This window comes from Musca domestica, unplaced genomic scaffold (assembly GCF_030504385.1).
Source record: "Musca domestica strain aabys unplaced genomic scaffold, Musca_domestica.polishedcontigs.V.1.1 36, whole genome shotgun sequence".
Taxonomy (NCBI): domain Eukaryota; kingdom Metazoa; phylum Arthropoda; class Insecta; order Diptera; family Muscidae; genus Musca; species Musca domestica.
The window spans coordinates 4,510,545-4,534,422 of record NW_026712318.1 but is presented as its reverse complement, the minus strand read 5'-3'; the positions used below and the strand labels follow the sequence as shown (position 1 = coordinate 4,534,422).

Here is a 23,878-nt window from a genome sequence, read left to right as displayed (position 1 = left end):
AAAAATACTAAAAGGCACTATATTGCGTATTGGGTTAAGGGATATAGCTGGAAACCTCAAATTTGATAATTGGTTCTCTATTGGTATCTGGAATTGAGATATGGAATTTATTTTGGAAATACGCACTAAAATTGTCCGAAAAGTACTAAGTGGTACTAAATTTGATATAGGGATCCTCAACTTTGATATTAGATTCTCTGTTGGTACCTGTAATTGAGATATGTAGATGATGTTGGAAATGTGTACCACAATTGTACTAAAAGTACTGAATTTGGTATTGGCTGAAGGAATAGATCTGGCATCGTGAAAGTTGATATAGATGTCACTATTGGTGTCCGTGGTTAAGATATGCAGGTGACTTAGGGAATGTGTACTATAATTGTTCGAAAAGTACTAAATGGTATTGAATTGGGTATTGGGTGAAGAAATAGAGCTGAAATTCCGAAAGTTGGTATTGAGTTATCTGGTGGCAGTTTTGCAAATTCGTACCTTTATTGAATCCTTGAATCCTATTTTTTTATGGAGAGGGGTTTGTAAAAGCGTAGTTCGAAAAGTACTAAATTGAACTATATTTGGGATTGAATGAAGAGGTAGAACTGAAACCGTGAACTGTGGGTGTCTAGAATTAAAATAGGTTTTGCAAATGAGTACTAAAATTATCCGAAAAGTACTAAACGGTACTAATTTTTAATATACAAACTAAATGTTACTAAATTTGCTATTGGGTGAAGGAATCGACTTTTCAAATTCTTAAATTTTATATTGAGGCCATTGTTGGTTCCTGGTGTTTACATTCTGGAGTTTTGGACAGAAAATTTGGATGTGGAAGGCTAATATTTTCCTGTCATTCTTTCCGAAATATAAAACCTTGACAGTCGGGAAATTTAGTACGATGTATGGAGTTTGGATTGAAAAATTTTGTCAAACTGATCTAATTGTACATTTTGAGTACTAAAAAGACCTAATACGAACTGCTATACCACGTTGTGGTATAGCCCTCATATAAAGGTACCTCCCGATATTTAGTATTTTAGTTTTTTTACCACATTTTTTCACGGATTTGTCTGAAAATCGGTATTTGTTGGTCATAATGGGTTCCAGCTCCGGTGGCGAAACATTGTAATTATAGGTCCACGTTTTGGTATAGCCCCCATATAACGGTACCTCCCGATATTCGGTAATTTGATGATTTTTGCCACATTTTTTCAGGGATTTGTTCGAAAATTGGTATTTGTTGGTCATAATTGGTTCCAGCTTCGGTGGCGAAACATTGCATGCATGGGTCCATGATTTGATATAGCCCCCATATAACAGTACCTCCCGATATTCGGTATTTTGATGGTTTTTGCCACATTTTTTCACTGATTTGTCTAAAAATTGGTATTTGTGGGTCATAATGGGTTCCAGCTCCGGTGGCGAAACATTGTAATTATAGGTCCACGTTTTGGTATAGCCCCCATATAACGGTACCTCCCCATAATCGGCATTTTAATGGTTTTTGCCACATTTCTTTTAATGTTTCTTTTACCCTAAGGTGGAGGGTATTAAAAGTTTGGCCCGGCCGAACTTAATGTTTTTTTTACTTGTTTTAAGTTTGAAGAGAGTTTGGCGTCAATCTTGAAATTTTTAAACTAATATTTAAGAATTGTTTTAGAAGTGAACTAAAATAGTTTTTGTTATTCGATTTCTTCCTTCCTTTCCCACTAGAAGTTTTCAATTGATTTTTATGACACTCTCTTCTTCATCTTCATCATCTCCATCTTCTAACATGATCGATTGCAACCAAAATTTATTGCCATCATACAAATTTATTGAGATTGTCATTCATGGAAGACTAATGAGTTTTGTTGCATAAATGCCAAAAAACTAGCATCCAGATCAGACCCAGCTTGTTAGCCAACCAAACAATCAACCAACCATAACTTTGTGGTGGGGCCGTTTTGTAAGCCAATAAAGTAACGGCTTTTTGTTAATTACAACTTCTTTTACAACAACCATGCAGATAAAATGCGGTCTGACACGACTTATTGGAGAGAGAACAGCATCAAAAGATGTTGGCAGCTGGTCGAGACTAAAAAGAGGTTGGAGAATGAACATTTTTCATCTCTAGTTTGAAAAAAAAAAAAAAAAAACAAAACAAAGCCTTCCTTAATAATTTGCAATTCTGGTTTTTGATGTCATCTCTTTTGACAGACTGTGAGAGATTTTGATTTAATATTTGGAGAATTTTTGTAGTGATGTGGTCTTTTTTTGAATTGTTAAGATTTTCTCTAATTTATTTTTTTTCTTCCTTTTTTCAGGTATGTACACATTTTATAGATGAAAACTTATAATAGTAAGTATGATGGAAATAAATATATCTTACATATCTTTTTTTCGATTTTATTTATATCTATTTGAAAATTTTAAGGTATTTCTAAGTATAAACAAAACTGTCCCCGTAACATTAGATTATTTTCTGTAGGAAAAAATAAGTTATCAGTATCTAAATATTTTTTTTCCACAAAAAACGGAGCTCTGAGAATTTTTTTTACAAAAAAATCTCCTATGGCTGAGAAATTTTGTATAGGAAAAAATATGTCGTCAGTGTCTAAGGATTTTTTCTATGGAGAAAAATCCGTCCTTTTTGTCTGACAATTTTATTTTCTATAAAATGTGAGAGATCGGTAATTTTGTTCTATAAAAATAATCAGTCAGTTTCTGAGGGATTTTCTTTAGAAGCCCACGGTCCTCAAAGTCTGAAAAATAATTTTTCTATGAAAATTGATTAAAAAGTATCAGTCGGACCCACGGCCCTCAAGGTCTGAAAAAATATTTTTTTTATGAAAACAGATTAAAAAGAATCTGTCGGTTTTGGCCACACATGTATATCCTGACTCAATGTTCGTTTATTAAAATATATTTTAACTTTCGTTATGATTACTTAAACTACAGGGTGAGATAAAAAAACTGCAACAAGGTCAAACGCCATAATTTTTACATTTTTTTTTTAAATTTTATTGAATGAAAGCAAACAATGTCGGAAATAGCATCAAATTTTAGAATAAGTTTAAATTTGCACGAATTGGTCACCGTTTGCACTAAATATGGCCTTCAAACGGTCAATGAAACCGTCACACGCTGCCCGAATATTGCTCTGCGGTATTTTGGCCCATTTCCTCTTGCCGGAGGTTATCGACACATTGGTGTTTTTTAGTGCCACCTTGCTTTCCAAAATACTCCTGACACAATAGTCCAACGGATTGGTATCCGGAGATTTTGGTGGCCATTATGCGCTGCATATGAAGCTAGGAACCTCATTTTGTAACCATTTTTGGGTGCTGAGTCCTATTGGAATGTCCATTGTCTGCGGCCAACATAAGTACCATTTAGTAATTTTTGTACAATTATAGGACGGATTTCCAACCCACCGCCCAATCTCAAATACATAGTATGTCCAGGCTACACTTGAACAGCGACGCTAATATCAAATTTAAGATTTCAAATACTCTATGATCACCCAATACCAAATTGTACCAAATATAGTACTACTTAGTACTTTTCGTGCACTTGTAGTACAAATTTTCAAATCTACCTCTTTATCACAAACCTACAACCAATGGGGATCTCAATACCAAATTTCATAAATTGCAGGCTTTTCCCTCATCCAAAACCAATTTTAGTACCATTAAGTACTTTTCGTACAATTATAGGACGCATTTCCAAACCACAGCAAAATCAAATACACGGATCAGTAATCAGTGATATCATCAGTCATCTAAATCATCAAATTTCAGAATTTTATCTCTATTCCTTCAGCTAATTCCAAATATAGTATCATTTAGTACTCTTCGTACAAATATAGTAAACATTTCGGAAACCACCTCCATATGTCCAGGCTACACTTGAACAACGACGCTAATACCAAATTTCAGATTGCAAGCACTATCTGTTCTCCCAATACCAAATTGTACCAAATATAGTACTATTTAATACATTTCGTGCACTTGTAGTACAAATTTCCAAATCTATCACTTTATCACAAACCTACCACCAACAGGGACCCCAGTGCAAGATTTCAAGATGCCAGCTTCATCCGTTCACCCTAAGCCCAACTGATCCAAATTTAGTACCATTTAGTGCAGTTCGCATACTAAGTACACATTTCCAAAACCGTCTTCATATATCTAACTTACAACCTTGATTCTCCATCCGTTCACATAGTACCAAATGGTACCATTTTAAATTTTTTCGTAACCTCAAAGTTCGAATTTCCAAAAAAAAACCTTTGGTACATGCAGACTTCATCAGTGTCTCTCATCCCAAATTTCAAAATTCTCTCCTTTGATTTTTTTCTGAGGATTTTTTTTGTTTTACAGAATAAAATCGGTCCTTAGCTTCTTAAGTTTTTTTTGTTATTTAGAAAAAATCGACGCTGCGGAATTTTCGATTTCTGAGGATTTTTTTTCTATAAAAAAAGTCGGTTCCCAGAGACTAGGAAAAAAATCGGTCCTTTTTGTCTGAGATTTTTTTATTTATAGAAAAAAATGTCTCAATGTTTCATAAAGTTCTGTTTTATAGAAAAAACGTACCTTCAAAGTTTGGGGTATTCTTTCTTAAATAAAAATATCGATCCTCGATGCCTCGGAATGTTTCTAAAAAGGCAGTCTTTCCTCAGCTACAAAGGGTTTCTTCTATAGAAATGCGGGCTTCAGTGTGTAAGTTTTTTTTTTTTTATAGAAAAATCGGATTTTTTTCTATAATCGTTCCTCAATGCCTAGGGTTTCAATTTCTATAGGAAATTTGCCTGGAATTTTTTTTTGTTTTATAGAAAAAAAAAAACGACCTTCAACATTTAAAGTATTCTTTCTTAATTAAAAATTTCGATCCTCAGTGCCTCCTCAGATTCAGAGGGTTTTTTCTATAGAAATGCGGGCCTCAGTGCGAAAGAATTTTTTATAGAAAAAATCGGATTTTTTTCTTTAGAAAAAAAATCGCTCCTCAATGCCTAGGTATTTAATTTCGATAGGGAATTTCCCCGAATTTTTGTTAAAACAAATCTTTCCTTTCCACATAAAAAATTTCTCTCTTTAGTCGTAGCCACAAAAAACAAGTGTTCACAACTCATGCACTCTAATAAATGAGCCTCCTAAGCTATAACGATCACACCCAATTTTACATCTCCCCTTCTTCGTTTGTTAATTTGGTTTTCGAACATGTGTGAAAAATTTGCAAGGGTATGGCCATTTATTGGCGATGCTGTCGTTCGTTTTTTGTGTTGAGTTGAATTATGTTGAGAATACGAAACAATGGCGTGAGGCGAATTATGGCATCGAACAAAAGGCAAAAAAAAAAAAAAAAGAAACAAAGGTCATGACGTACACTCTGCAACAATGTCACTGCCGCAAACTGTCAAAAGCATAAAATATTTCATGCATGCACACACACACACGTAGATATACAATTTTAGGATCTTTCCTCTCCTTCACTGCAGGCTTTGAATATTTATGACATTTCAAAAAAAAAAAAAATTACACCGAATAGGATCCCATAATAATGTTGTTGTTTTTTTTTTTTTTTTTTTTTTTTTTTTTTTTTTTTTTTTCTGCCCTACCATAATGAGCTGCGTTCGGCGATGACAAACATTGGGTGTTAGCTTGTTGCGCTGACAGGCGCCTTTGTCATCATCTGCTGTTGCATAAATGTGTGCTGCATAACGTCATGGCATGGCAGGGGTTTGTCATAACTTTTTTACAAAATTAGCAATATTTTTTTAAAGAAAAAAAAATAATTTAAAAAAAATTGTGTTTACACATCATGGTCAGCCAGCCAGCCAGACCCTGAGCGACCAACGAGAAATGTAAAAACACTGTCAATTTATAATTTGTTTGCGTGCTGCCGATGTTTGTTTATTTTTTTGTTTCCACATTCTGACCAAATAAGCGACCATTAATGCAATGAAGCCATCACCCGTCAGCCGCCTTCAATCAAGAAGTCAAGAACCCCTTCCGCTGGCTGACTGCCCGGCAGACGAATGCAGTTCAGTGGCATTAATTTGTTTTCCCTTAACGGCCACCATCGTTCGCCACCACAACTGGCGCTGGGGCGGTGTGTCAATGAACTTTGCCTCGGTTGGCGTTTGGATGTAATTATTGATTGGTTGGCCCCATAAGCTTCTCAACAGAGAATCAGTGGTGGTACCACCACTAGGTAAGGTAGATGTTCCCAAAAGACTTTTGTTGTGGACTGCTGCATCTACTGGGAAAGGCAAAGAAAAATAATTTGTTTTCCGTTGTTGAAATAATTGGGTACCGTAAAAAATATTTGGAAATTGTTTTCCAAATGGTCCAACAATACTTTAAAAGTCCACAATTTTAGGTTTAGCTATAACCTTTGAAAATAGTTTTAAAAAATTTCATGATTGAAGGGCTGATGGTAATTTTAATAATACCCTCCATTGCATAAGGGCCACTCTAAAAACTTAGTTAAAAAATATTTCTCAAAATTCTTCAGAGCTAAAAATTGGTCCTTGAAACATATATTTTCTTAGGAATCCTCAATTATAGCTCCGAAGAACCCTTACAAATATTTTCCATGATTATAGCGCATATGGACCTCTAAAAAATATCCTTTAAAATCGACAATGCATAAATGACTTGAATTTTTAAAATTAGTCTTTGAAGGTCTCTATCTATAGCCATAAAACTTGGGTCTGGCCATGAAACTTAGATTTTTTGAATACATTTTCAATCTGCTCAAAGCAACAAAAGTTAGATTAATTTTTTTTTTCAAGGCCCAATAGAGCCTTCCAAATGGTTCTTGACATAAACGTTTCTTAAAATCCACAAAGATAGCCCTAAAGACCCCTTAAACAAATTTATAAAATTTCATCATTGTTGCCCAGATGGACATTCAGGAAATATCCTTAAAAAAATCCACCATTCATAAATAACTTGGATTTTTAAATTTGCTTTCGAGGACCATTAGAGCCTTTAAAAAATATTTTTTGCAAGAACCATCAGAGCCACAAAAATTGGATTTTTTCAAATGTCCTTGAAATATATATGTATATTGTTAGAAATCCTCAATTATAGCTCCGATGACCCCTTACAAATAAACTTAAAATTCCATGATTATAACGCAGATGGACCTTTAAAAATATCCTTACATTTCATAAATTCCTTACCATTCATAAATAACGCGCATTTTTAAAACTTGTCTTCCAAGGACCTTCAGAGCCACAAAACTTGTATTTAAAAATATAAATATATTTTTCAAGGACCACCGGAGCCATGCAACTTGAATTTTTTTGTAGATTATTTTTTAACGATACTCAAAGCAACAAAAGTTAGGTTTTAAAAAATATATTTTTTTAGGACCAATAGATCTGCAAAATGGTTCTAGAAATAAATATTGCTTAAAATCCACAATTATAGATCTGAATGCCCCTTAAAAATACAGGGCGTATTTGTTGAATGGAATATTGCGATATGTTCAGCTCACGAGCCATTTTTCGGCCACAGCATCGAGGGTTTCGATCAAGTCGCTTCTTTACTTTTCTTTCTCGAATTTTGCATGAAGAAATCACATTTAAAACTTTGAGGGTCTTCCTTTTTTAGATCTGTACTAGGACTTCTGAGGGTCTTTAAAAAACTCGTCTCCAAATTCAAGTTTTTAGATCGAAGAGGCCTTGAAAGACTACTCTTTAAATTGTGACATATCTATCTCCAATGGAGCTTCAAAAATTATTCGTTAAAGTTCCGCAATTGAAGTTGCGATTGTCCCCAAATATTTTTACAAAATGCTCTTATTTCCTACAATTTATCATTGTTCTTGAAAGGTCCGTAATTGCAGTTCTGATTGACATAGAGAACAATCTGATCGTCTTTAACAAAATTACGTTTCAATTCACATTTGTATCTTATTTTGTCCTTGAAGAAATATTCTTTAAGAACAACACGATTGTTCATCTAATGGTGGTGAAAAAAACTATCCTTCAAACTCCATAATTATAGCTCGAAAGCCTTTTTACAGAAGAAATCCTCAGTTCCTGCAGATCGGATTTTTTTTTAATAATTACTGGCTTTTGTAGAAATATTAAAAAAGTACTCGGTCATGGGTTGTTTTTTCTGTAGGAAAATTTTTCGGTGAAAGGATACACTTTTTTTTAAAGAAAAGACATCCTTAGTTCCCAAGACAATTGAATTATCTCCACATAAGAAGTAATTAATTTTTATAAAAAATTGTTTTTTTATTCGAGTTTAAATATTAAACTCACAATTCTCATTATGTTATGAACTATTAACTAATCCTCTTAGTGAGAGATACCAGTGTGTTCCTTGATCCATTCCAAGTAGCTGGTGACACGGGTGAAGGCAGCTGGGTAGCCCTTTTCGCAACCGGCAGCCGAACCGAAGGAAGTCAAACCAATTTGGACACTGTTGGATTTCAAGACCAATGGGCCGCCAGAGTCACCGTTGCAGGTCGAGACACCATCGGGAGTGGAGACACAGATGTTGGAGGCAGTGACGGTGGTACCGAAGGTGGCCTTGCAAACGGTGTTGGTGATGACCTTCATTTCGGCGTATTGCAAGTGAGTGGCGACACCTGAGGCAGAGTCGGAGGTACGGCCCCAACCGGAAGCGATGACGGTATCACCGGCATAGGTGGAGTAAGAGCTGGCAATGGCGGGCAATTTAACGGCCTTGATCTTGCTGGTGTAGGTGACGGAGGGGATCTTGATCAAAGAGATGTCGTTCTTCAAAGTCTTGCTGTTCCAGTCGGCGTGGATGATGATATCGTCCTTGGTGACCTTGTGGGTGACTTCGGCGGAGGTACGAACGGTGGCGCCCAAGTAGACGGTGATGGAGGAGATACTATAGGGCAAAAAAGAAAGAAATTAATTAAAAATCTTTAAAAAATGTTTTTTTTTAATTACTTACCCATCGGTACAGTGAGCAGCAGTCAAAACCCATTGGGAACCAATCAAGGAACCACCGCACCAGGCCGAAGACAAGGCGTTAACCTTCAAGGAAAGACCAACTTGGTAGGGGAATTGGCCAACGGCGGCATCATGACCATTGGTAATACGGCCCTCGGTATCAACCAAGATGTCTCGGGGTTCAATGGCGGCCCCAGAGACGGTGGCCAAAGCCAAAGCGAAAACAATTAAGAATTTCATATTTTTCGAACAGCGAAATACGAACTGATTTTCGCCCATATTCTGGGGTGGGTTTTATACTAAAAAAATTACCACATATTGTGCCACTTGAAAAAAACTTGCTACTTTTTTTTGGATGATAAGATATGATTTTAGGCCGAATGGCGTGGGTAATAGTTCAATTTGTTTTTATTCATTTCCTTTTTTCAATGAAGATCCTATCTTTAATTATCACTGGGCATTGTTGTAAAAATTTCCAATCGATTTGGTTTTAACTGGAATTTTTAGAATTATCTTGTCTTAACTTTTCCAAAACCATCAAAAAAGCGTGGCCTGTTGTAATTGGCAAATATTGTTTTTTATAAATAATAGAACGTAGAAGGTAGCGGTTTATTATGCAAGTGTTATTTTATGATTATTTGCAATGTCATAAAACATAGAATTTAGACCGCTACTTGGAATTTGAAATATCAGCAGAAAATTCTGAAAAAATATTCCTAAACATCGCCCAAAAAATAGCCAACAATCTTTTACTTTGGTGGTTCCTCAACCTCTTTTTAAATCCATGGAGAATTTTTAAAGACCTGAAATGGGTCAATTAACGTGGATTTTTTAAAGAATTATTAAAGACCTGAAATTGGGCAATAAACGTGGATTTTTTTAAGAATTGTTAAAGACCTGAAATAGGTCAATATATGTGGATTTTTCAAAGATTTTTAAAGACCTGAAATGGGTCAATTAACGTGGATTTTTTAAAGAATCTTTAAAGACCTGAAATGGGTCAATTAACGTGGATTTTTTAAAGAATCTTTAAAGACCTGAAATGGGTCAATAAACGTGGATTTTTTAAAGAATCTTCAAAGACCTGAAATGGGTCAATAAACGTGGATTTTTTAAAGAATCTTTAAAGACCTGAAATGGGTCAATAAACGTGGATTTTTTAAAGAATCTTTAAAGACCTAAAATGGGTCAATAAACGTGGATTTTTTAAAGAATCTTTAAAGACCTGAAATGGGTCAATAAACGTGGATTTTTTAAAGAATCTTTAAAGACCTGAAATGGGTCAATAAACGTGGATTTTTAAAGAAATGTTAAAGACCTGAAATGGGTCAATAAACGTGGATTTTTTAAAGAATCTTTAAAAACCTGAAATGGGTCGATAAACGTGGATTTTTTTAAGAATTTTTAAAGACCTAAAATATTGGTCAATGAACGTGGATTTTTTAAGAATCTTTAAAGACCTGAAATGGGTCAATAAACGTGGATTTTTTAAGAATTTTTAAAGACCTAAAATATTGGTCAATGAACGTGGATTTTTTAAGAATCTTTAAAGACCTGAAATGGGTCAATAAACGTGGATTTTTAAAGAAATGTTAAAGACCTGAAATGGGTCAACAAACGTGGATTTTTTAAAGAAATGTTAAAGACCTGAAATGGGTCAACAAACGTGGATTTTTTAAAGAATCTTTAAAGACCTAAAATATTGGTCAATGAACGTGGATTTTTTAAAGAATTTTTGAAGACCTGAAAATAAACGTGGATTTTTTAAAGAATTTTTAAAGACCTGAAAATAAACGTGGATTTTTTAAAGAATTTTTAAAGACCTGAAAATAAACGTGGATTTTTTAAAGAATTTTTAAAGACCTGAAAATAAACGTGGATTTTTTAAAGAATTTTTAAAGACCTGAAAATAAACGTGGATTTTTTAAAGAATTTTTAAAGACCTGAAAATAAACGTGGATTTTTTAAAGAATTTTTAAAGACCTGAAAGTAAACGTGGATTTTTTAAAGAATTTTTAAAGACCTGAAAATAAACGTGGATTTTTTAAAGAATTTTTAAAGACCTGAAAATAAACGTGGATTTTTTAAAGAATTTTTAAAGACCTGAAAATAAACTTGGATTTTTTAAAGAATTTTTAAAGACCTGAAAATAAACTTGGATTTTTTAAAGAATTTTTAAAGACCTGAAAATAAACGTGGATTTTTTAAAGACCTGAAAATAAACGTGGATTTTTTAAAGACCTGAAAATAAACGTGGATTTTTTAAAGAATTTTTAAAGACCTGAAAATAAACGTGGATTTTTTAAAGAATTTTTAAAGACCTGAAAATAAACGTGGATTTTTTAAAGACCTGAAAATAAACGTGGATTTTTTAAAGACCTGAAAATAAACGTGGATTTTTTAAAGAATTTTTAAAGACCTGAAATGGGTCAATAAACGTGGATTTTTTAAAGAATTTTTAAAGACCTGAAATGGGTCAATAAACGTGGATTTTTTAAAGAATTTTTAAAGACCTGAAATGGGTCAATAAACGTGGATTTTTTAAAGAATTTTTAAAGACCTGAAATGGGTCAATAAACGTGGATTTTTTAAAGAATTTTTAAAGACCTGAAATGGGTCAATAAACGTGGATTTTTTAAAGAATTTTTAAAGACCTGAAATGGGTCAATAAACTTGAATTTTTTGAAGAATTTTGAAAGACCTGAAAAGGGTCAATAAACGTGGATTTTTTAAAGAATTTTTAATGACCTGAAATGGATCAATAAACGTGGATTTTTTAAAGAATTTTTAAAGACCTGAAATGGGTCAATAAACGTGGATTTTTTAAAGAATTTTTAAAGACCTGAAATGGGTCAATAAACGTGGATTTTTTAAAGAATTTTTAAAGACCTGAAATGGGTCAATAAACGTGGATTTTTTAAAGAATTTTTAAAGACCTGAAATGGGTCAATAAACGTGGATTTTTTAAAGAATTTTTAAAGACCTGAAATGGGTCAATAAACGTGGATTTTTTAAAGAATTTTTAAAGACCTGTAATGGGTCAATAAACGTGGTTTTTTTAAGGATTTTTTAAAGACCTGAAATGGGTCAATAAACGTGGATTTTTTAAAGAATTTTTAAAGACCTGAAATGGGTCAATAAACGTGGATTTTTTAAAGAATTTGTAAAGACCTGAAATGGGTCAATAAACGTGGATTTTTTAAAGAATTTTTAAAGACCTGAAATGGATCAATAAACGTGGATTTTTTAAAGAATTTTTAAAGACCTGAAATGGGTCAATAAACGTGGATTTTTTAAAGAATTTTTAAAGACCTGAAATGGGTCAATAAACGTGGATTTTTTAAAGAATTTTTAAAGACCTGAAATGGGTCAATAAACGTGGATTTTTTAAAGAATTTTTAAAGACCTGAAATGGGTCAATAAACGTGGATTTTTTAAAGAATTTTTAAAGACCTGAAATGGGTCAATAAACGTGGATTTTTTAAAGAATTTTTAAAGACCTGAAATGGGTCAATAAACGTGAATTTTTTAAAGAATTTTTAATGACATGAAATGGGTCAATAAACGTGGATTTTTTTAAAGAATTTTTAAAGACCTGAAATGGGTCAATAAACGTGGATTTTTTAAAGAATTTTTAAAGACCTGAAATGGGTCAATAAACGTGGATTTTTTAAAGAATTTTTGAAGACCTGAAATGGGTCAATAAACGTGGATTTTTTAAAGAATTTTTAAAGACCTGAAATGGGTCAATAAACGTGGATTTTTTAAAGAATTTTTAAAGACCTGAAATTGGCCAATAAACGTGGATTTTTTAAAGAATTTTTAAAGACCTGAATAAACGCGGATTTTTTAAAGAATTTTTAAAGACCTGAATAAACGCGGATTTTTTAAAGAATTTTTAAAGACCTGAATAAACGCGGATTTTTTAAAGTATTTTTAAAGACCTGAATAAACGCGGATTTTTTAAAGACCTGAAATGGGTCAATTAACGTGTATTTCTTAAAGAATTTTTAAAGACCTGAAATGGACCAATAAACGTGGATTTTTTAAAGAATTTTTAAAGACCTGAAATGGGTCAATAAACGTGGATTTTTTAAAGAATTTTTAAAGACCTGAAATGGGTCAATAAACGTGGATTTTTTAAAGACCTGAAATGGGCCAATACACGTGGATTTTTTAAAGAATTTTTAAAGACCTGAAATGGGTCAATAAACTTGGATTTTTTAAAGAATTTTTAAAGATCTGAAATGGGTCAATAAACATGGATTTTTTAAAGAATTTTTAAAGACCTGAAATGGGTCAATAAACGTGGATTTTTTAAAGAAGTTTTAAAGACCTGGAATGGGTCAATTAACGTGGATTTTTTCAAAGCTTTTTTAAAGACCTGAAATGGGTCAATTAACGTGGATTTTTTAAAGAATTTTTAAAGACCTGAAATGGGTCAATAAACGTGGATTTTTTAAAGACCTGAAATGGGCCAATACACGTGGATTTTTTAAAGACCTGAAATGGGCCAATACACGTGGATTTTCTAAAGAATTTTTAAAGACCTGAATAAACGTGGATTTTTTAAAGAATTTTTAATGACCTGAATAAACGTGGATTTTTTAAAGACCTGAAATGGGCCAATACACGTGGATTTTTTAAAGAATTTTTAAAGACCTGAATAAACGTGGATTTTTTAAAGAATTTTTAAAGACCTGAATAAACGTGGATTTTTTAAAGACCTGAAATGGGCCAATACACGTGGATTTTTTAAAGAATTTTTAAAGACCTGAATAAACGTGGATTTTTTAAAGAATTTTTAAAGACCTGAATAAACGTGGATTTTTTAAAGAATTTTTAAAGACCTGAATAAACGTGGATTTTTTAAAGAATTTTTAAAGACCTGAATAAACGTGGATTTTTTAAAGAATTTTTAAAGGCCTGAATAAACGTGGATTTTTTAAAGAATTTTTAAAGACCTGAATAAACGTGGATTTTTTAAAGAATTTTTAAAGACCTGAATAAACGTGGATTTTTTAAAGAATTTTTAAAGACCTGAATAAACGTGGATTTTTTAAAGAATTTTTAAAGGCCTGAATAAACGTGGATTTTTTAAAGAATTTTTAAAGACCTGAATAAACGTGGATTTTTTAAAGAATTTTTAAAGACCTGAATAAACGTGGATTTTTTAAAGAATTTTTAAAGACCTGAATAAACGTGGATTTTTTAAAGAATTTTTAAAGACCTGAATAAACGTGGATTTTTTAAAGAATTTTTAAAGACCTGAATAAACGTGGATTTTTTAAAGAATTTTTAAAGACCTGAATAAACGTGGATTTTTTAAAGAATTTTTAAAGACCTGAATAAACGTGGATTTTTTAAAGAATTTTTAAAGACCTGAATAAACGTGGATTTTTTAAAGAATTTTTAAAGACCTGAATAAACGTGGATTTTTTAAAGAATTGTTAAAGACCTGAATAAACGTGGATTTTTTAAAGAATTTTTAAAGACCTGAATAAACGTGGATTTTTTAAAGAATTTTTAAAGACCTGAATAAACGTGGATTTTTTAAAGAATTTTTAAAGACCTGAATAAACGTGGATTTTTTAAAGAATTTTTAAAGGCCTGAATAAACGTGGATTTTTTAAAGAATTTTTAAAGACCTGAATAAACGTGGATTTTTTAAAGAATTTTTGAAGACCTGAATAAACGTGGATTTTTTAAAGAATTTTTAAAGACCTGAATAAACGTGGATTTTTTAAAGAATTTTTAAAGACCTGAATAAACGTGGATTTTTTAAAGAATTTTTAAAGACCTGAATAAACGTGGATTTTTTAAAGAATTTTTAAAGACCTGAATAAACGTGGATTTTTTAAAGAATTTTTAAAGACCTGAATAAACGTGGATTTTTTAAAGAATTTTTAAAGACCTGAATAAACGTGGATTTTTTAAAGAATTTTTAAAGACCTGAATAAACGTGGATTTTTTAAAGAATTTTTAAAGACCTGAATAAACGTGGATTTTTTAAAGAATTTTTAAAGACCTGAATAAACGTGGATTTTTTAAAGAATTTTCCAGACCCAAAAATCTACAATAATTGGTCTTGGACTCCTTAAAAAAATATTTTTAATCCACCCACAACTATTAATCTATTGGTCCTCGAAAGAAATATAAAAAAATCCAACCAGTATTGCCCTGGAAGTGCTGCAACAAAGTCAAAACCCTTTTTTTAAATTTTATTAAATGAAAGCAAAAAATGTCGGAAACAGCATCAAACTTTAGAATGACTAAGTTCAGATTTGTTCGAATTGGTCAACTTTGGTACGAATTATGTCCTTCAAACGGCCAATGAAACCGTCACACGCTGCCCTAATGTTGTTCTGCGGTATTTTGGCCCATTCCCGGCGAAGCGCTTGCTTGAGGTGATCGAGACTTCGGCTGTTATGGCGGCCCACACCATCACCATGGCCTTGATGTCGTTTGAGATCTGGTGGCCAACCGCAGGTGCACATTTTCAGCTGACCTCTTTGGCAAGTAAACACGATCATTTTGTTTATTTACAAACTGCTGGACAACGAATGTTTTCTCATCGGAGACGGAGAAAACCAAATTCGGCAGTTCACCCTCTTTAGTTTTTTGGGTCTATTTTCTTTCAGTTGCGGTGTAAGTTCTTGCACTTTTTGGAATTTCAATGTCTTTACCCGGAGCTCATTTTTAAATTTTTGCCGAATGGAATATTGCGATATGTTCCCTAAATATGGTAAAAACTTTACCTTGACAGATCTACTAATCCTTGACGATTTTAAAAAATTCCTGGAATATTGTTCTGCTTCAAGGTACGATATTTTATAATTAATAAAAAATTACGTCAAAAAAGCGTGGGTTGAGCTGATTACGCTAATCTCCTTCAAGGTATTTCAAAAAACCCCATCCGCTTAGATATCAGTGGAAAACATTAAATATGTTTTAGCTGGTCATCATCTCTTTTGTAGCCACTATCAAATCACTTGTGTCCAATTGTATGTGACGACAAGTATGATAGGATCTCCTAGGTAATCTAAAGTCAATGGGTATATCTTATCAAAAAAATTGTCACACCTCCACGGGAAGTTGACTATAAATAAAGCCCTGCCAGGCCAGGTCAACCATCAGTTGTTTCCTCGTTTCGGCAACATGAAATTCTTGATTGTTTTCGCTTTGGCCTTGGCCACCGCCTCCGCTGGCGTCATTGAACCCCGCGACATCTTGGTCGATACCGAGGGCCGTATTACCAATGGTCGTGATGCCGCCGTTGGCCAATTCCCCTATCAAGTTGGTCTTTCCTTGAAAGTTAGCTCCACCTCCTCCTCCTGGTGCGGTGGTTCCTTGATTGGCAACCGTTGGGTTTTGACTGCTGCTCACTGTACCGATGGGTAAATAATCTATTAAGTGACAAGCTTTTGAATGGTATTAATTGATTTCCTTCTGTAGTATCTCCTCTATCACCGTCTACTTGGGCGCCACTGTTCGCACTTCTCCCGAAGTCACCCACACCGTTAGCAAGAGCGATGTCATCATCCACGCCAATTGGAACAGCAAGACCTTGAAGAACGACATCTCCTTGATCAAGATCCCCTCCGTCACCTACACCAGCAAGATCAAGGCCGTTAAATTGCCCGCCATTGCCAGCTCTTACTCCACCTATGCCGGTGATACCGCCGTCGCTTCCGGTTGGGGCCGTACCTCTGACTCCTCCTCTGCCGTTGCCAGCCACTTGAAATACGCCGACATGAAGGTCATCACCAACACCGTTTGCAAGGCCACCTTCGGTACCACCATCACCGACTCGAACATTTGCGTCTCCACTCCCAACGGTGTTTCCACCTGCAACGGTGACTCTGGCGGCCCATTGGTCTTGAAATCCAACAGCGTTCAAATCGGTTTGACTTCCTTCGGTTCGGCTGCCGGTTGCGAAAAGGGCTACCCAGCTGCCTTCACCCGTGTCACCAGCTACTTGAGCTGGATCAAGACCCACACTGGTATCTCCTATTAAGTGCGATACTTCGTGGTAATGAAATTGTGGGAATTTTTTTACGTTTCATGTTGAAACTTAAATAAAGTGTTAATATTTCATTCAAAACTATTTTGGAATTATTTGCCGAGTATGTGCCTTGGGAAGAAGGAAGTTGTTGATGCGTATTTTTTGAAAATATATTTCGAGAGAATTTTTTTAAAGGGTTGTCTGAGCTATCGATTATAGTTTTAGAATTTTTTGAAAACAGCTTAAATAGTCAGCCTTTTCAGTTGTCTTTTCCTTCTTTGAGGGATCATTGGAGCTATAATATTAGAATTTTTTTCCCGACCGAGCAAGCGCTTTTAAAAGCTATGGGGCTGGCAGAACAATATTCATACAAATTTTATTGACAGTTTTTTAATGATTTAAAAAAAACATCACTTTTTCATTTCGGAGGAGTAGCAGAGCAAATTTCAATTTTTTTACTCTCAGCCATGAGGCTATGGAGGGTACATATCATTTGAACAAAACGTGCCTCATCGAAATAACGATTTTAGACCCTAGGTCTTTTTAGACCAAATCCGTTTCAGGACATTTGGAGTCGATCTAGCGATGTCCGTCCGCCTGTCTGGCTGGCTGGCTGATGTGCACGATAACTCTCGAAGGGAGTATCCGATTTGATCCAAACTTAGTACATCGTAATATTATTGTCAAACTTAGATCGAGTTCGGAGATGGGCTATATCGATCCACTCCTTCTGGTACCAACCCCATAAAAAGTCGATATTTTCAAAAAAAAAAAAAAAACTTCACGGAAAGAGAAAGAATAATCCGATTTTGAATCCGATAAACATTTTGAATATCACTAGGGCTCATAAAAAGCTATTTTTTTTAAATATTTGTTAAAGGGCCATCCTTGCTATAGTCGTAGATTTTCTCTTGTATATTTTAGATTAAAATGGGCCATCCGAGCTATAATCGTGAGATCTGAATATTTTTTAAAAACCATTTGAGTTATTTGAGTTTCTAAGAATAATTTTTGAAGGACAAAAGGAGAATTTTTTAAAGGGCCTTCAGAGTTACACTTTTGCAAAATATCGAGAAATTCCCCAGGTCCAGGTGCAAACTATTATCGCGATGTTTTTAAATATATTTCCCGAGAAACTTGCGGAGCTAAAATTCCGTCTTTCACAAAACGTCAATTAATAATATTCCTAATCTCCATTCGTTTGAAAAATCGAAGAAACTCTCTTTTGTTAACTTCCTCTCTTTTGCCCTCATCAACATTTGAGATTATGTTTCATTCAACCATAACCACAACTTCTAACCCCACCTGGCTATATGAGAGGATACCACTTTTGGGGAAGCCTGTTTTGTGAAACAAATACCAAAATATATGTTACCACATCACATTGTTGGTAAATAAGTACCGGTTTGTTTAATGGGCTATAATTTGACCAAGTTTTGTTGTGCTTCTTCCTTTTCTTCCGCCCATGTGGCTTGTGCTTGGCCGCCACGGTTGAAAGGTAACAGGTGTACAACACATTGAATATGTGGCATCTTGTGTTCCACAACAATGACCGGATCAAATATCAACCAAAATATAGGCCTTTTCTACAAACGGTGTTGTGGCGAAGGGATGATGAGAATTCTACGAAAAAAAATGAGATGTTTTCTTTTGAGGAAAGATACCTCACTGCCATATCTTTTAAAGAAGATTTTCAAGTTTTCTCGCCGTGGAAGACCTCTTGAGAAGCTTTCGATATATAAAAGACATCGTAAAGGGTCCTTTATCTTAAGAAGTCTTTTAAAGGTCTCTTGAGAGGTCTTCTATATAAAGAAGACTTCTTAGAGGCCTAGGAGACCTCTTGAAAAGCCTTCTATCCATAGGATACCTCCTGAGAGACCCTGTATCTAAAGAAGAGCTCTTGAAGAGGTTTGACAACACTTAACATCCCTCTTGAGGGTCCTTCTATTCACAAAGGCCTCCTATTTATCGAAGAACTACTGATTGGCCTTTCATCTATGGAAACCTATTGACAGGCCTTCTATCTATAGAAAACCCCTCGAAGAACTACTGATTGGTTCAAATAACACTTTCAAGTTTTCTTACTGTGGAAGACCTCTTGAGAAGCTTTCTATCTAGAGGTCTTCTTAAGGTAAAGGACCCTTTATGAGCTCTTCCACCTTAAGAAGATCTCTGGAAGTACTCTTTCTAAAAAATTCCTCTTGAGAGGACTTCTGCTTATAAAAAAGGGTCGTTCTCTCTTAAGAAGCCTTCTTTAGACGCCATCAGTTTTAGAAGGTGTCATGAGAGGCTCGTATATAAAAAAAGACATTTAAAGGCCTAAAAGACCTCTTGAAAAAACTTATATCCACATGGTGACCTTTTGAAAGGCCCTGTATTTAATAAAGACTTCCAGAGGGGCTTTCTAACACTTAGCATCCCTCCTAAGGGTCGTTCTATCTATCACAGACCTACTGATTGGTCTTTCATTCATGGAAACCTATTGAAAGGCCTTCCACCTACCGAAAACACCTTTGAGAAGTCCTCTATCTACAGAAGACAGCCCCTCTCACCATAGAAGTCGTCCTATGAAGCCTTCTTTATATGAAATTCCTCTTGAGATGGCTTTTATCTATAGAGAACTCTTCAGAGCCATTCTATCCATAGAAGAAATTTTAAAAGGCCTTTTATCTGAGAGACCTTCTATGTAGAGGTCTTTACAGATCTATCTATGGAATACCTCTAGGGAAACCTTTTTTGAAAAACCACATTCTCTATCGATAGAAGAGCTTTTGAGAGACGGTAGAAGACCTCTAGAGATCTATGGAAGACTTCCTGAGAGCTTTCCTATATACGGAATACCGTTCGAGGGTCCTTCTATCTGTAGAAGACATCCTGACGTCTTAAAGGGTTTTTTTTATCGTTAGAAGACTACATGATAGGCCTTCTGTCTGCGGTTCCCTATTTCTTTTCACATATTTAGTAGACTTCTTGAGAGGTATCGTTCTCTATAGAAATCTGGCGATGCCTTCTATGGTCCTCTTGAGAAGATCTATTTCTGTAGAAGACCTCTTGATATATATAGAGGACTTCCTATACACGAAATATCTCTTGAAAGATCTTCTATCTGTAGATGACATCTTGACTTCCTGAGGGGTTTCCTATCGTTAGAAGACCTCTTGGTGGGTCGGCTTTATATAGAGGAACACATGATTGGTCTTCCAACCGTGATTTCTTCTCTATTTTCACAGATTGAAGTGATCTCTGGGGGGAAGGGGGGTAGCCATATATAGGGTGATTTTTTAAGTCAATCAAAGAGGGCTCTTCTTTATTGAAATGAGTTTTAACACAGCTCAACAAAAAATAGCCTGAAGGCGGAAAATTGCACTATTTACGAGGTCAATTGACCGGTCCTGACTGTTTACTGAACTCGCCTTCCAAAAAGTCCATTGTTAAACGTGCTGTGGGTCATGTGACGCCGTCTTGTTGAAACCACATGTCGTGTCATCAAGCTCTTGCATTTAGGCAAAATTGTGGCAATGCGCGACAACTCCATTGAGCCAAGAATGAGCTTCGTCGCTGAATTGAAGAAGCGCGCGATGAAATTTCTTAACGGATCACGCATTTTGATATTGAAAATCAATGATTTGCAAACGTTCTTCGTTTCTAAGACCATTCATGGATTCAATTATAGATCAAACTGCAGATGTTTGAGAGTGAAGCAAAACACGAAACCAGCGTTGCCAAAAAGATAGTGACTAAATAATTACCCTTTATTGTTTTGTATTTATTCTATAATTTCCATCATTCCGAGAATCGAAAATTTACTTTCTTCTCAGATATTCCTCGTTCGCACATGCACACACTCACACTACCACACTTATTGCCAATGAAGCCATACATTAGTTGAACTTAGCTTAGTTCATTGCCTGAATTGCATTTCGAATGGGGGAGGGATGGGATCGATTTTAAGTGGTTTTATGGTATTATTCCACACTTTGGTTTCCACAAGGAAGTCAGTCAGGTTTTCTGGTTTTAACAAAGTATTTATTTAAATTATTTAAATGGCAGGATGAGAAGGGGATTTCATGCTTCTGGTTGAGGGGAAAATTTTTACATTATTGAAAACTTGATATAAATGAGTAACTATTCGAAATAATAGTGAATAGTGATGTTTTCATAAGTCTGGCTACAGCTGGAGAACTATTTTATGGTTATGGCCGATTTTGCTAAAATTCAGCTCAATGGGGTCTGAAATTAGAAGAAAATATACATGGGCGCTAGGGCGTAGAGAAAATGCCGGATCAAACTGTTTATAACCATTTTCTGAAAGCAATTGTCTAAAAATCCCCAAAATGTTGGGTCTCGGCATATGTCAAATGCCGTAAAAATACTCAATTATATCCTCACTTATTAGAAAAAAAATGGGGTTAAAATATTCAGAGAGGCATGTAGAATCCTCATATTGGTTCTATACCAAATAGTGTACCTTTACCAAACGATACGTAATGAGTATCCGAAACATCAAGTTTTACCTTATAGAAAATACTGAACATCGGGAGGTGCCATCATTTGAGGATAATAGCAAATGATGGAACAGTATAGTAACTTCCTTAGAGGAGGTGTAAAACTGCATCGGAATCTCTTAGAAATTGTGGATGGGAACTTAAATAAAGAGACGCAATTCGAGACATACTCTTACATCAGGTCTAGCCAAAAAGTGTATAATTTTCCATACCTTTCATTTTAGACACAATAATTGGCAGGTCAGTCTTTTGTCTGAAGGCAAGTCAAGTTCATGTTCGGTTCACAATATATACATCTAGCCCCCAAATAACGTTTCCCCCGATATTCGGTATTTTGATATTTGTAGGCAAAGTTTTCAATGAAATTGTCTAAAGAGAGTTCCTTCTGAGTACTTTACACCCTGGAAGAGTATTGTCTATACAGGGTGAGACAAAAAACTACAACAAATTCATATGCCATAATTTTTAAATTTTTTTTTTAAATTTTTTTGAATGAAAGCAAAAAAATGTCGGAAATAACGTTAAATTATAGATTAAGTTTAGGTTTGTTCGAATTTGTCACCTTTTGGCACGAATTATGGCCTTGAAACGGCCAATGAAACCGTCACACGCCGCCCGAATGTTGCTCTACGGTTTTTTGACCCATTCCCGGCGAAGCGCATGCTTGATGTGATCGATCGACATTTGGTATTTTTTAATGCCAAGCTTGCTTTCCAAAATACTCCAGACACAATAGTCTAATCGATTGGTATCCGGAGATTTTGGTGGCCATTGTGCTCTGGAAATAAAGCGAGTAACCTCATTTTGAAACCATTCTTGGGTGGCGGTGGCGTGCTGAGTCCTGTTGTAATGTCCAAGGTCTGCTGCCAAAATGTTTAGGTGCCCAAGGCTTTAATACACCCTCCTTAATATTTTCGCGATTATACTCGGCATTTATTCTGATGCCATGGTCGATTAATACGAGCGAAGAGCGAACATCGGCTGTTATGGCGGCCCACACCATCACCATGGCCGGCGCTTGAGTTCTGGAGGCCAACCGAAGGTGCACATTTTCAGCCGACCTCTTTTTCAGGTGACCACGATCATTTTGTTTGTTTACAAACTGCTGGACAACGAATGTTTCCTCATCGGAGACGGAGAAACCCAAATTCGGCAGTTCATCACTTTCGGCCAAGCGAAGCAACTCTTTAGCTCTTTTGAGTCTATGTTCTTTCTGTTGCGGTGTAAGTTCTTGCACTGTTTGGAATTTCAATGGCTTTAACCCGAGCTCAATTTTTAAAATTTGCCGAATGGAATATTGCGATACGTTCAGCTCACGAGCCATTTTTTGGCCACTGCGACGCGTGTTTCGATGAAGTCGCTTCTTTACTTTTCGAACCATTTCTGCTGATGTTGCTGTTTTCTTTCGTCCACTTCCTTGACGTCGGGCTACGCTACCAGTATCACGGTAACGCGCGATGGTACGAGACACAAAAAATTTATTCACATTTAAATGCTGGAGTGCTCTAACGATAGCCACCTGAGGTTTTCCATCCAAGTATAAGGAAATCACATTACCGCGCTTGAATTTCATTACGAATAACTTTTTTTCTGGAAAATTCTCACCAAAATGCTTTTTTACGCTGGTAAACAATATAATGAGCTGTCACTGGAATAATATTAACAGCTGTCGGACGAGTGGCTTAGAAATGACAGCAGTGTGAAGTTGGTTGTAGTTTTTTCATCTCACCGCCTGAATCCAATGACAGAAATTGTCTGTGTAGGTCCACGTCTTCGTATAGCCCCCATATAACTGCACCTTCCGATATTCGGTATTTTGATGATTTTAGCGTATTATTTACCGGAACTGTTTCAAATTCAGTATTTGGTATCTTTGTTTAGACCCCATATAGCGGCACCTGCCTATTTTCGGTATTTTGATGGTTTTAGCTACATTGTTCACCGGAATTGTTTCAAATTTGGTATTTGAAGTTCGTAATGGATATTACAGCCCATGAGAGAAAATTGTCTGTGGAGATCCACGTCTTCGTATGGCCCCCATATGTGGGTACCTCCCGATATTGGGTATTTTGATGATTTTAGCGACATTATTCACTGGAATTGTTTCAAATTCGGTATTTGAAGTTCGATATAGATACTACAGCCTATGACAAAAAAAAAAAAATTGTTCGTGGAGATCCACGTCTTCGTATAGCCCCCATATAAGGGTACCTCCCGATATTCGGTATTTTAATGCTTTTAGCGACATTATTCACCGGAATTGTTTCAAATTTGATAGTTTAAGTTCCTAATGGGTATTACATCCTGTGACAGAAAATTGTCTGTGCAGATCCATATCTTCGTATAGCCCCCATATGAGGGTACCTCCCGATATTCGGTATTTTGATGATTTTAGCGACATTATTCGCTGGAATTGTTTCAAATTTAGTATTTGAGGTTCGTAATGGA

The 23,878-nt window shown here is 35.0% G+C and overlaps 3 protein-coding genes across 11 annotated transcripts in view; 2 read left to right on the top strand and 1 right to left on the bottom strand.

Annotated features, from left to right (window-relative positions):
• Positions 1-23,878, top strand: part of LOC101890398 (formin-binding protein 1-like) — a 225,020-nt gene that overhangs the window by 107,105 nt on the left and 94,037 nt on the right. The window lies entirely within an intron of this gene.
• On the bottom strand, positions 8,267-9,403 carry LOC131803957 (serine protease 1-like). Its single transcript, XM_059125972.1, has 2 exons — positions 8,922-9,403; positions 8,267-8,855 (listed from the first exon to the last, which is right to left on the bottom strand). The coding sequence occupies exons 1-2, from the start codon at positions 9,197-9,199 to the stop codon at positions 8,294-8,296; spliced, it is 840 nt and encodes a 279-aa protein (XP_058981955.1). The 5' UTR covers positions 9,200-9,403; the 3' UTR covers positions 8,267-8,293.
• On the top strand, positions 16,029-17,066 carry LOC101890670 (serine protease 1). The gene is made up of 2 exons (XM_020037829.2): positions 16,029-16,317; positions 16,376-17,066. The coding sequence occupies exons 1-2, from the start codon at positions 16,079-16,081 to the stop codon at positions 16,935-16,937; spliced, it is 801 nt and encodes a 266-aa protein (XP_019893388.1). The 5' UTR covers positions 16,029-16,078; the 3' UTR covers positions 16,938-17,066.